General features: G+C 38.8%; 1 protein-coding gene across 3 annotated transcripts in view; it reads right to left on the minus strand.

Annotated features, from left to right (window-relative positions):
• Positions 1–1,175, minus strand: part of b4galt1l (DP-Gal:betaGlcNAc beta 1,4- galactosyltransferase, polypeptide 1, like) — a 31,590-nt gene extending 30,415 nt beyond the window's left edge. Inside the window, exon 1 of one of the 3 annotated variants that reach the window (XM_067457125.1) lies at positions 209–1,175. In XM_067457125.1, coding sequence (XP_067313226.1) covers positions 209–482 — 274 coding nt within the window. In that variant the 5' untranslated portion in view covers positions 483–1,175. The remainder of the gene's footprint in view (positions 1–208) is intronic. The other 2 variants (XM_067457126.1, XM_067457127.1) reach the window with 2 other exon arrangements.
• Positions 1,176–14,158: the final 12,983 nt, after the last annotated feature.

Here is a 14,158-nt window from a genome sequence, read left to right on the forward strand (position 1 = left end):
ATCAACTATATTTAGGCCCTGTATGTTTTCACAAAATAGATAATGAGACATATTTCGTAAGTAGCAAATCAGCCTATTATTATAATGATTTCTGAAGGATAATGTGACGCTGAAGTTCAGCTTTGCTATATATATATATAGCAAAAAGCTGTATATATACAACCTCTATTTGCACAAACATAACGTTAGATTTGAAACAGCAACTCACCCAAGTGAGGTGGATTGTCAGGGCATGTTTCCAGCTTTTTCTCAGTTTCTGTGAGATTTCTCACAGGTGGCAGTCTGATGTCCTCTGTGGTGAATTTCTGTTCGGTCAGTTTCCTGTGGATCTGAGGGTTTTGCTGATTTTGTGCGAAAGCTTGGCTTGAATCTGAATTTCTCATATAATATACGACAGTAACAGAGATGTGAAGGACACACAGTACCACCACCAGAGAGCAAGTCCTTTGCAGAAGACTGAAATTCACAGCTGCATCCGGCATGGTAGAAAGATGTATTTTAAAAAAAAAATACTTAAAGAAAAAAAAAGAAGCTATTTACAATCAAACCAAATCACTTCCTATGCATTTCCCACTTCCTGGTCTTTTGGGGAACATGTTTATTTTAATACTAAAATACACGTTACACCCCCTATAGCATACTGTTTTAATTATTAAAATAATACAATACAACGTTTTATATATTTATTTATATAAACGCCTCAACCGATTCCAACTAATGTTTAATAATTCAACAGTTTAGCTCAGTTCTCAACTAACGTTAGCATTAATAACACGCGATCCACTAACGTTACATTTGCCTTATTTCCTTGGATTAAAACTACAACGTTATTACGAGTAAAACTATCCAAAAACTGAAACTTGAATTTTAGTTCCGATCATGGTTAACGTTTAAACGTTTAACGTTAAGTCCGTTGTAAAGTTTATAGAAGTCACTTGACGGCACGAAAACAGAAGTAAAACTCTCTTTCAAAGCCAGGTAAAGTTAAACATCAAGCGACGGTTTCTTCTTAATAAACCATAACATCTCAATATTCCCAATGTTTTACATGATAAATCTCGTTGGCAGAGCAATCAGCGATAACAACACCGCAAGGGAGATATCCGGAGAGATTCCCAAAGCAGTCCGTACAGAGCAGAGAGCGCAAAGCCGTTAACTTAGATCGGTTGATATGCGCTGGGGAAGAGCTCGGCTCAGCCTGACCTGTAAAGACTCTGCAGGCGGATCTGTTGTTGATTATGACTTGTAGATTAGCGAAAGAGCCAGTTGCGTCATCAAATGAAGTCTGAAGTCTACTGTAAAAAGAAATCCAGTTTCAAAATAAAAGCATTCTCTGAGGTTGAGCGGTTCAGTTTATAATGTTTTACGTATTGCATTCAATTCCAATTCATTCCCAGCACATTTATTTCACTCTTTAGACAGCCCAGTGATGCTTTATTTGTGAAACCAGTAGAAAACACATCAGTAGGAGTCAAAAGTTGCTTGCATGGTCAGAAAGACCCACTAAAATTAATAAATAGTTTACTTTTACACTTAAGAAAAAAAAAGAAATAAAACATTATCCAATTTTATCGACATTAACCATTAAAGCGCAACCTAATGCAACGTGGAACTCAAAATACAGGTAGTAAAGAACCTGTAAAAATCCAATATGAAAATTTCCTTCATATTTATACAGATTTTTTTACAGTGTACTTTTGTTTTGTTTATAATATTCAAAATCTACTATTTTATAATGTAAATCAATCAGTTATTCAAAATGCTTTCCCACTGGCATTGCTATTTTAGTGTCATTGAGATAACAATAGCCTTATTAATAGTTTCAATTAGTTTTATCTTTACATTTTTTATTAACATTTTTGTTAAAGTTTTAGTATTTGTGTAGTTTTGCCCTTTTATTCGTTTATTTTATTTATATTTCTGTATAGTTTTTATTCATTTTTTATTTCGGTTTTAGTTTTTGTCAAGTTTAGTAAATCAAGTTAGAAATGTTATGTCATTTATTTCAAGTAACATTTTTTTCTTCTTCTATAAATAACCCTCTCCAATGGTCACAGATGTGACTAGCTGACCACTTCCGTACATAGGCCTTCTATGATCATGATGTATAATATGAGAATTTAAATAGATTTTGTATCAATTTACATGCTTTCTTTGATGGGCACTGACATTATCTTTCAGAGATGCAAACTAACTAAACAAGTCAGGGGTCTTCAAGCTTTTTCAGGGTAAGGACCCCTTAGGCGATAGAGAAATTGAGTGGGTCTATATTCTGTAACAGATGGAGCTCTGGAGTGAAGAAAAGTCTTTACCACCTCAGTGGAAGGACCTGAATATAGAGGCAACGTGGGGGAGAGGACGCTGGCGTCGTCTGTTCGCCGCTTCTCCACCCACAAATGATCATGTTAATGTACTATTAGATTTAGATTTTATTTTATTTCCTTATGTTTGTGACTAGTCTAACAGTCAGAGCTACAATTGGGGCTGTTGCTGATTGCTGGCAGCCACTGAGAGGACGTTGTTCCTCGTTTTGCCGTTTTCCACCGCTTCTCTAATGTTTACGTTTGAATTGCTGCGGTTGGTTTCTGGTTTGGAGGACATTTGATGTTTCTCGCCGCGGCTGCTCACTGGTGGTCTCCCTTGGGCTTAAGCTGCATGGTGGCTGAAGTTTGCACCGGGCTAGCGTCATCTGGGCCATCGTAATCGGCGTCCGGCATGATGTTGGGATGTTCCGCTTCTCGGCTGCGCCGCTGTTCCGTCCTGCATTGCGGCCGTGGAGCGGCTTGGACTTCTGCGCTGACCCCGGTGTGTCCACAGAAGTGCCCGGAAAAATGTTCTGCCTCCTGCATGGTGCTGCGGCGATCCCCATCGTTTGAATCGTCATGAAGACCCATCATCTGGTCTTCAGCTGTCCTGCCTCGGCGATGTCATCGGGACACTGCCGCTGGGAGAAATCTGAAACATGGAGTGGACCACAGTGTGCTGCGGAGCTAACAGAGACTTCCACCATCAGCTGTTTTCTGTTCACCATCAGCTCTGTTTCTGTTCACCATCAGCTCTGTTTTCTGTTCTGTTTTCTGTGTTGGTTGATTGTTTGTAGTATTCTATATTTTTACTTGTTATTCATTTTTTGTTGTTACCCCCCCCCCCCCCCCCCCCCCTTTGTTGCACTTTGAGATTCTTCGGAATGAAAAGTGCATTATAAATAAAATCTATTATTATTATTATTATTATTATTATAGGGCCCCTCAGAAGCCAAGCCCACAGTTTCCATAACACTGGGTGGGGATGAAATATTGACCCCATCCCTTCGAAAAGAAGGTCCCTCCTGACAGGAATCTCACCCGGAGGGCTGCCTGAGAGACACTATGTTCTGATGTATATCTGACCAGAATGGGGCTATTAGTAGCGGACGAACCTCGTCCCGGTGTCTCTATCCAGAACTCCTGGGAGCAGCACCCCCAGTATACAGACGCAGCCTCTGCGATGTCTGCACCATGGCAACTCCAGATGGGCTGGATAAGCCAAAAGAGCTCCACCACCTCAGGGTGGAGTCTCCACTTCCCAGGTGCAGAGGTAGACAAATTACACAACTTCCTTACTTGAGTAAAAGTAAAAGTACTAAAAGGTTCACTGCAAAAAAATGCTTTTCTTACTTATTATTTTTGTCTTATTTCTAGTCCAAACATCTAAACATTATTAAAACAAGAAGTATTTACTAGACAAGCAAAAGTAATTGTCTTATTTTGGGGGAAAATAACTCAAAAATAAGAGAGTTTTTGCTAAGATAAGAAATGCATTTTTTTTTTTTGCAGTGTTTTTTAAGTGCAAAAAGGGTTCTTTCTTGTCATTATAAAACCCTTTTGTTATAAAACCCATTTTAAAACCCAAAAAAAGAGTAAACTATACTTCTAAGTAAAAGTACAGAAGTATTTGTTTTTAAAAGTACTTAAGTATCAAAAGTAATTTTCCTTTTTTATGTTAATGCATTATTTTATTATTGTTGTATAAATACACATTATGCCATCATGGTTTAAGCCAGTCATTGATCCTTCATCCGACATACTAGCATTAAACTAACTTAAAATAATTTCAATACTTGTATAAATGTTACAATGCTCTTTACAAAGCTGCTGTCACTTTAAGGCCGAATGCAGAGATCCAATACACTGATACACATCTGATATTCCTGCAACTGTTTACCTTCACTTAAGACATAATCAACTTTGTTTATGTGATTACTCATCAAAATGAACATTTTGTCATCTGTCTTCTCCCATTTTACTATAAACTATAAATCAATGTTCAAAAATGCTGCGAAATCATTGAACTTCACGTGACCCTACAAGAGTGATTCATAAAAGGCTTTCTGCAAAAACCCAAACACCTTTTAAAGAAGAAAAAAGTCATCCACTGACTTTAAAAGCTGCTACAGAATAGAAATGTAGTGGAGTAAAAAGTACAATATTTTTCTTTCAAATGTAGTGAAGTAAACGTCATATGTTTCCAGAAAAAAATAATAGGCTACTCCAGTAAAGTAGGCTACATATCCTCAAAAAGTGTACTTAAGTAGAGTACTCATGTAAATTTACTTAGTTCCTGTCCACCTCTGCCCAGGTGTCAATCCCTGCCTCGACAGGAAATCTGCTCCATGATTTACTCATGATTGCACCCCAAGCAGCCGGTGAGGGATGAATCCGTCGCGCCGAATGAGCCCCCACACCGGTCCTTGGGACACAGACCAAGGCTTCCACATAACCAAGGCACGAAGGCATCGCCGCGTGACCTTGATCATGCAAAAAGGATTTCCCCTCGGGGAGAACCCCTGGTCTTGAGCCACCACTGCAAGGGTGTAGCCTGCAGCAGGCCAAAAGTTATCACGTTGGACGTTGCTGCCATCAGACCTAACAGACTTATTTAACTGATAAGAATGTTTTGTAATCTATGATTCTGTATTTACATCGCGTATTTAGGCTATGTATTTTGACATGCCATCTTTTTTGTCCCTTGAGTTGTAAATTGCAATTTCGAGAGTGAAACACGCATTTATATGACGTCTCTTCCAAATTTTGCAGTGTGTAATTTGGCGTTGTTCCTCTTCGCAGCATGATAAACAATACTTTTATTCAATGGATAATAGGCTAGCTATATAACCTCAAAAGCACGAAACTCCTGTGTTTTGAGCGGTGAGTGGATTCTAACTTAAACACCTCTGATTGGCCATTGCGTTCCAGAGATCATCAAGCATGTCTATGATTGGCTACATTTCTCACCGTTGCAAAACCCGCTGTGAATAGGAAGGTTTCACGTTCTCCAGAACGCAACATTTTCCAAATCTGTTTCTCCATAGCCTACTATTACAGTATCAACGGAGGGTGCTCTGCTTTTGTTTCAGGGTGTTTATATTTGCATTTGACTTTGATGTTCTCCCCATGTTATAATTGTATCCATAGGCTAAAAAGTTGTGATCAGAATTGGAGGATCCCCTGCAGTACCGCTGTGGACCCCTTGGGGTCGCGGAGCCCCGGTTGAAGACCCATGCATGGGCATCTTCTCACGTAGATGTTCAGCGCAGCTTTGTGGTCAAAAAGGAATATAACACCATCATTTTAAAATACAGCGGTCTGAGCACTTTTTATCGATTGCTAACGAACTAAAACGAATTTATTTGGCACAATATCCAATTCATTCATTTCTCAAAACAAAAACACAGGTGTAAACCTGCATGTTCCCATTCATAAAATAGGGCCTACATAACATAATTACGAACTCTTAGCACAAATTCATCCACGAGAAAACATTACAGGGTTTTTAGTTACGTATTTTTATACACACTAAATGTGGAGGCCAAGCTGTAGCCAATCTTGAGACCAAAGTCTGTAAAACCGCAAAGACATTACCTGCTTTACACTAGTAAATTTCTAGAATTTCACTCAATGCTCATGTGTGAAAACACATAAATCGATCACTTAAAAAATAAATAAAATCAAAACTCTTTGTTTTGAGAATCAAATAAATTTTTGACCCTTGGATTATTTTGTAAATACAGGCTAAATATGCAATGAAGTCAAGTCACATTTATTTCTGTAGCTTTATACATTTTTTTTGACACACACGGAATTTAGATACACTTTTTTAGATTTTTTTCAAAGTGGCTTCACAATATAACACATTCAAATTCGGTTGTAAAGCAGTTTACAAGCTAACAAGCCAAAGTCATACTGCTCAAGCCAGTTCAGTGTTGATTCAGTTAAGTTCATTAACTGTTAAGGTAATCTGTTGTGCAACAATTGTGCATACTGTAGGCTATACACATACATGTATGCACACTGAACAAGCAAAATACACAATAGAGAAGTGTTTTACATTTTTCACATCTGTCTGTACTGTATATGCAAATAATTTGGTGTTTGTTTGTTATGCAAAAACACAACTTTAAGAAGAGTTAAAATAGTTTTGAATGAAGAGTTCGCTTTTGCAAGATTTGTGTGACGTTTTGTGTGCATGTAGTTTCGAGAAATGGGGCCAGTTTCAGAAATTGCGTGTAAGCAATAGAGAGAGCTAAGTGAATGTAAGAATCATCTGAAGAATCATCAGCTTTTCATCTAGTGTAAGATCACTTTACAAGTTAATAAAAAGGTAGGTTTCCTAAAGCTAATTTGTATATTTTAATGTATTCTTTTCACTTATGTTGTATAGGTTATTGTTAGACATTGAGTTGCAAAATCATTCATGAATCTCAATGAGAGAATGGAACTTTTCACAAGTTCACTGACTTTAATGTGCATGTCCTCAAACATGCAGAGGCTCAAGGTCTAACTTTGGACTTTATAACATGTTCCATTATAACTGACCATGGCTGGTGCCTTCCTGACTGCTTACAGTGGTGGTTAAATACTCAAAAGCAATACTTGAGTAAAAGTATAGATATCTGGCCAGAAAAAGACTTTGGTCAAATTTAAAGTCATTTATAATATTACTTAAGTAAAAGATTTAAGTATGTGATCTGTATTGTATATATATTTGTCATATTGAATGTACGTACTTAAGTATTGTAAGTACAAGTACAAGTACATGCAAAAAAAAAAAAGAGAGTTGTGTGAGATATCGCAATTGCCTGTCAATTGCGTCATATCTGCGTTACCCTGGGTTTCCGGTTTTATTTTGCAGAAAAGCTTTACTCTTCTATACAGGTTAAAGGAACACTCTACAGTTTTAGAAATAGGGCTTATTCAACTTCTTTCCTACATTTAGATATGTGGGCAAATGCATGTTTTAGTTTGGCAGGGCAGTTTTAGTATGCTAACGTTTAGCTTAGCATAATGAATGGAATCCTATGTTGCCAGCTAGCATGCAATCGCCCGTCAATTTCATCATAACTGTGTTACCCTCGGTTTCCGGTTTTATTTTGCAAACATGGAACATAATTTCCCACAGACTCAAATGTATGATAAACAAAGCTGCGTTATCTCATGACTGGAAATGTTGCCGGCGACTGTAGCATAATAAAAGTCCCGATGCTGGCGAGGCGTGTGTTGCGTTCATCTTAATAACAATCGCTCCAGCGGCCTTGCTCAGCTCTCACAACACTCGGTCCTACTCTGCTTCATACTACAGAATCGTTAATAATTACATCCATGAACATGACTTATGCCCAAGTCCTATCCCGATTCTTTTCCACCGGCTGTGGAATGAAGACCACATGTACCAAATTTCTGTGCACAAACAAATTTCTGTGCTCAACTACGCCTTTGTTTTGAATAGGCGCCCTCTAGCGGACGGAAAAGTTACATAGTGCACTTTTAAAGAATACGATGATTAGCTAATCAAAATATGTTAAAGTGACGATAAAATAAAACTGAAATTGAATGAGTTTCTGATTTTTTTAGGCTTTGTCGGCTGATTGATGCAGTTTGATTTCTCATGTCACTAGCTTCAAATATGCCACTTTGCTGCATAGCAACAGCATAAAAGTGTCCAGATGAGTATAACATAATGCAAATAGGCTATGGTAACAAACGTGACTTTAAACATTTGGGTCAGACTTGTCTGAATTCTTATAAGCTCTTTATACCTTAGTGTAAAAAGACCTTAAATGAGCAAAATACACAAATAACAGAAAGTTCTAAAATCTTACTTAAAACAGTTTTAATTTGACATATTAAGCTAAACCTTTTCTTTGAACACATGTCTGAGTCGTCTATCCTTTAAACTGCAAACATCAGAGCAGGCCAAGGAAAGAGTGTCCTTCCTAAATGAATGGCAAACAAACCATTGCTATACCCCTGTTGAGCATGTTTACTTAAGTGAGATTTAGCATGTTAAAAGCCATAACAGAACATCATCCAGTGCCTTCATAGATTACTTGCTTGCACAATCAAGAATTACATACCAGGAATGATGCAGACACTCAACGTTTTTATTCAATTCACTTTCATCTTTTTATATATTTTGAAACTGTTAAAGGAAGTGTATGTAAGATTGTGGCCAAAACTGGTACTGCAGGTGTATCCCCTCTCCCCCTCCCCCCTGACTCGAGGTTGTCAGATAGGCTGCAGGATCAGCAGGAATGTTTGTAGCTGCAGCTGTGGAAACTAGAGCAGAGCTGGCAACCCGGATGCGGAAACACTACTGACTTTGTGATTGGTAGATATAGGTGGAGGGCGGAGCTTCAGGCCAAAACACATAATCAGTTGAGGGCTGCAACAACTTTTAAATGACAATATCCTGGCCGGACTACTGTTGTTAGTGATATAAGTATTTGAAATTAACATGATTTCTTAATGTCTAGTGACATACCAGGGCTATTTTATGATTAATTAAAATACATTTCTTACATACAGTTCCTTTAAGGGTTGACAGACTATGACCCAAGACCAGAACTGAAAAATGAAGACCCAAGGTCAGGAGTGCAATTACTTTAAAGAAAAAAATGACTGAAGAATAGTTTGCAGTTTCATCAGCAGAAGCCAGCTTCAAGTAAGTTCGTAGGCCACGCTCCTACCCATCCTCGTCTATCGCTCATACAACTGTCACACGAGTTATACTGTTTTCAAGGTCTACCCACATCATTACTGCAAGTTTAATGATTCTGATTGACTCAGAGAAAATGAACAGTAATGGTAAATTTCAACACTGTCAGTAAATCAGATCCACGTGTTCGTAGATCCAACCCAAGCTCATTAAAAATACGTGCCTCTGCCTACATTTTTGCAACACCTGAAATATGTACCTCCAGGTACGTTTACCTGCACTTTTTGGGTGAAACGTCCACCGGAGGCGCTAAGTGGTAATATTTTTTCTCCATTCACAGACTGATCTCATGAAATGGCGTATATGTATGACACGCCAATTCAAATGCCATTTTGGTGTGCTATCAAGACGCATAATCGCTTTTTAGTTACATCTTAACTAAAATGTAAATGATAAAATGTAACGCTTAACGCCGTTACATTTTATCCCCCTACCCATCACACACACATACACAGCCCCTAAACCTACCCATCACACATGCACACACACACACAGCCGCTAAACATACACATCACAAGAAACATTCTGCATTTTAACATTTTCAAAAAAAAAACAATTTAATGTTTATAAATCCATTTACCTTATGGACACACACACACATATTCAGACACATTTTGAACGCGTAACTCAATCCCTTCCCTAAACCTACCCATTTGAGTATTTATTATAAAAAACAGGATATAACCAAGCCTGCAGTCTCCCTCTCATTTACTGAAGCTTTCGCGCCTCTATCGCCCCCCGGTGACCGGTCCCAGTATAGCCGCCCCTCAGTGATTTCTAATGGACGCGAGGCAAACTAAATAATAAAATTACACTTCAAAATGTTTTCCCCAAAGTTAGTTTATGTCACTGAAGGCAGTTATCATCACGATGATTTCATTTCAGGTGTTCGTTTTAAAAATAAGTTTAGTTTGAGTTAGTTATTTGATGCTATAAAAACGGGGGGTGTGACGTCATGATTGACAGCTGAGACTGACGGCTTCTCTGAGTGAAGTTGTCACTGAGGCACTAACGGACTTTTTTCGAAATTTTTGGGAGCAGATTAGAGCTTTAGCTTTAATTCCTACATTTCCATAACTGTTTATTTCACACCAACATAATTAATTGTTCTGCATCTGCGAGAGAGTGGGCGGGCTTTTGATATCGCAGCTGCACTTCCTGCTCTACTTCCTGCGCTCTACTGCGCAACTCCGGTCCCGAAATCGCTACTGCGCAGACTCGGCAAGGGGGTAATCTAGCACTCGGAAAGCGTTCCACCCCTAGGGGCTGCCATTGCTAACCAAGCCATCACCTGCTGTTAGCATCCCATTGACTCCCATTCATTTTTGAGTCACTTTGACAGTGAATAACTTTACATCTGAGACGTTTAAAGACTCCATTTGTCCACTGTTTATTTCTAAAGAAACACGACAATGTATAAAAGGCTCCATTACCTTGTATCTTACACTATCGCCCCGCAGAAGCTGTTTTTGTAAAAATAGGCTAACGATTGCGTCATAACCAACGCGACCCTGTCGCACAGTTGAGAAATTACCGTATAGACCTGAGGAGACGCTCGTAGGCAATCTTTTACTGTCTATGAGACAGTCGGGGGGACGTGGAGACATAAAGTCTGATTAAGTCAAGGGGGAAGAATGAGGAGAAGCCCATAGTGAGCCAAAAGCAACGGGAGAAAATATTTAAACAACGCGATTCAGCTTTCACTTTCCACATCTACTAGAAGACCTACAGCTGTCCGACAGGAGGCTCACGTCACATATACGTCCTCAAGCTCAGTCTGAGCCTGCGCAGTTCGCTCAGCCATCAGGAAGTGAGTGCCCCTAGGTTGACTTCATTCTTTCGCCGTTGACGTCAATGGGAACGCTCGGTCCATTTCTTTTACTGTCTATGAGACTCGGTCCCAAGATGTCCGCGCCGTGCAAGGCTGTCTGAAAGCTTCAAATCTGCCAAGCGGAAACGGATGATGTTGAGTCGTCCATATTTTTTTACGGTCTATGGATATAACAGGCAGATACGACTGCATGCATAATTTATTCAGAAAGTACAAATGTCCCAAGTGTACCGAGGCCAAACGATTGATTTGTGTGAAGAAAATCTCCAAAAGCGATCAGAACGTCGAGTCCATCCTCCGAATATTAATAATACATTTCAAATATTGCCGCCGGAAGAAACGTCACGTCAGCTTTGACAGCATTGGCTGTCGTGTGTCTCGTGACCAATTGCGTCATTACGTCAGCTTTGACTGTAAAATGCCATTGGCTCTTGTGTGTCTCGTGACCGATCGCGTCACTTTCCGTGTGTATTATTTGAATTAGAAATATGAATCAACGAGTGCGTGTGTGTGTGTTCTGTTCGCAAAGGAGCGCGATCATCATTTCAACGGCTAATACATAAAGATCAACTCTGTTCTTCACATGAAGATATCGTATGACTTCAGAAGACTTGGAATGCAACATGAGTTAATACTTTTATACAGTTTTTTGGTCAGTTTTTGCAATAAATACATGTGACTGTACATTTATTTGCCTGTACGTGTTTTATATTGTTGAGAGTTGGTAGGTTTAGGGTAGGAGTGGAGTTAGTTGCTCCAAAATATAAAATTAGTCTATAAATATTTATTCTGTGAGATCAGGTTGGCGGGGCGCCTCCAGTGGACGGTTCACCCAAAAAGTGCAGGTAAACGTACCTGGAGGTACATATTTAGGGTGTTGCAAAAATGTAGGCAGAGTCACGTGTTGACATGTTCACACTGGAATTAGGCACGTAGTGACCTTCCAGATCTGGAGCAGGCACCAGCTTGCTCAGAACTAGTCCACCCATATCTTAGGATGCCCATAATCCACCACCAATATGGATCTATAACAGAATATTGCACACATACAAAGATGCTCTCCAAGCTGGAGTTGGTTGAGCTCTCTACCGAACCAGAACGTTTCACAAAACATACTTTCTCTCAGTGAGAGGTACACATATACTAGTACGGCCAATATTCATTTTGATTCTTTAGTGTTTAAAAGGAAATATAAAATTAATTAAAAAATAAATCAAATTAAAGACTAATCCATATTTCATATCTGAAAGTCGAGCTAAGCGAGTAACCACTGTTACTGCACTCCTGGTATGTTAGGGGTGTGTGATACCTCCAAAATCCAAACACGACAACAAGTTCTGCTATCAAGTGTTTAGCAACACATCACACATCCGGCAGACCCTCAGTCACTCTTCAGAGACCAAATACAAAAATTAGAAAGTATAAAGGAAGAAACAGACAATCATTACATATTACATGAATCATTACATATCAGATATCACTAGCATTAGATTTTGCGTGTTTTCAAAGCTTTGATTATGTTTACAGTGTGCAATATAACATGAGTTCATGTTTTGCGTGTAAAAAAACAGTATTTTTCACACAATTTACTTATCTGTACAGCGCTGTTTCCTCTGTCCTAAAAACGGCCTGATGATTCCCTTGTTCTATGAAGTCCCTCCTTCAGAAATACGTAACGAGTTCTGATTGGGCCAGCACTTCCCGTGTTGTGATTGGACAGCAGCTTAGCGCACTTTGCCCGGAAAGGTCCCGCCTCTTACCATAACGGGGAGATGCAAGCGCTGAATGCGCTCTTCTCCACGTGGGAGAGCAACAAGACCACGCCTCCTTATTCTTGTGGGCGGAGGGTAAGTAAACAAACGGTTCTAGTGACGTCATTACATCCCTGCACTTCCTGCTGTAGTCCAAACCGGCCTTTTGCTGTAGGCTTTGAAAGGGAACTTCTGTTAAATAAAATATCTCGCTTGACATTGAACTTTGAGCTTTATAATTTTACAGGTAGGCCTATTATTTATGCTCTAACAGCAACATTACACACTAACTAAAGTTTGAAAGATGGAATCGTGGAGAACGGGACCTTTAACATGGTTATTTACATGTTGTGACATTACTGTCGATTCCATATTGTAAGTCCTTTTGCAAAGTCTGTGCCAATATTGTGACTGATTTACCAAAGAATCCACAGTGAAATGTGCCAAATACAAATAAATAATGCTGAGACATTCACATTGTTGATGACCACATTCCTAACATTAGGATCCTTTGGAAGGTAATGTTATTTCCAGCCTTGTATTGCTAATCTCTCCTCGTCATCTCACTAACACACCAGTGGTTGGGGCCAAAGTTGCAATGATGAAGTAGGCATTAAGTTGCTATTGGAAATTTGATAATTCCCACTTCTGAAGAGAAGATTACGAGCTCATTCCATTCAAATTTTGAAATGGGAGGGCGTTCATTTGCAATTTTTACCTATGGAAACTCATATTTATGATAATTCGGAGAGCATGTGAATGCATTACTTCTGCAGAGGCGGTCTTTCACCTATAGATACACACATTCCACAATATGTAGTTCTCTGGGTTTGTTTACATTAAAAACTATTATGATGATCTTATATGTAAAAAAGCTAAAAGAAAATTGTATTTCTCAGTTCTTGAACCCTTTAAATTACAAATAAACATGAAATATGCATCAAGTAAAAAATACAGTTGTAGCTGTATGGATGTTGTTGAAATTCCAAGTGATTGAACCAGGAAAAATGACGTTTTGTTGAAGTTGTGTCCGAAAGTTTTTATATAAATTTTGTTATTCCATAATTTTTCAACTAGAATAATCATTTTAATATCACAATACACTTCGGGAGGTTAAAACAAACTTTTATGGTCATTAGACCCATTGTATATTCATGACTTTCAATATGGGTCCAATTTGTCCAAGCACCACAAGGGTTAAAAGTGTGGAAAAAAACATGGAAAATAAACATCACCCTTCACCCATCTTTAGTTGTTTGCCTAGCACTTGTGTTGATCATGTGAGTTCAGCAGCCTAATATCATCGTATAGAAGTATAGGCCTACTTTTAAAATATTTACTACTATTTGCCACGTGTGCCTTTGGATGTTAACAAACACAAACGCAATCGTGCCTTGTACATTGCTGAGTGCTGACCTACTACTACAGAGTTTAGACACGATGAAAACATCGTCGCTATATTATATGCCAGTGTCAATCGCCACACAAACAAAACGCTAAAACTTAGAGAGCGCGAGAACATGAGCGTGCCCTGTGTGAGCAA

This window comes from Pseudorasbora parva, chromosome 11, assembly GCF_024679245.1.
Source record: "Pseudorasbora parva isolate DD20220531a chromosome 11, ASM2467924v1, whole genome shotgun sequence".
NCBI classification, from domain to species: domain Eukaryota; kingdom Metazoa; phylum Chordata; class Actinopteri; order Cypriniformes; family Gobionidae; genus Pseudorasbora; species Pseudorasbora parva.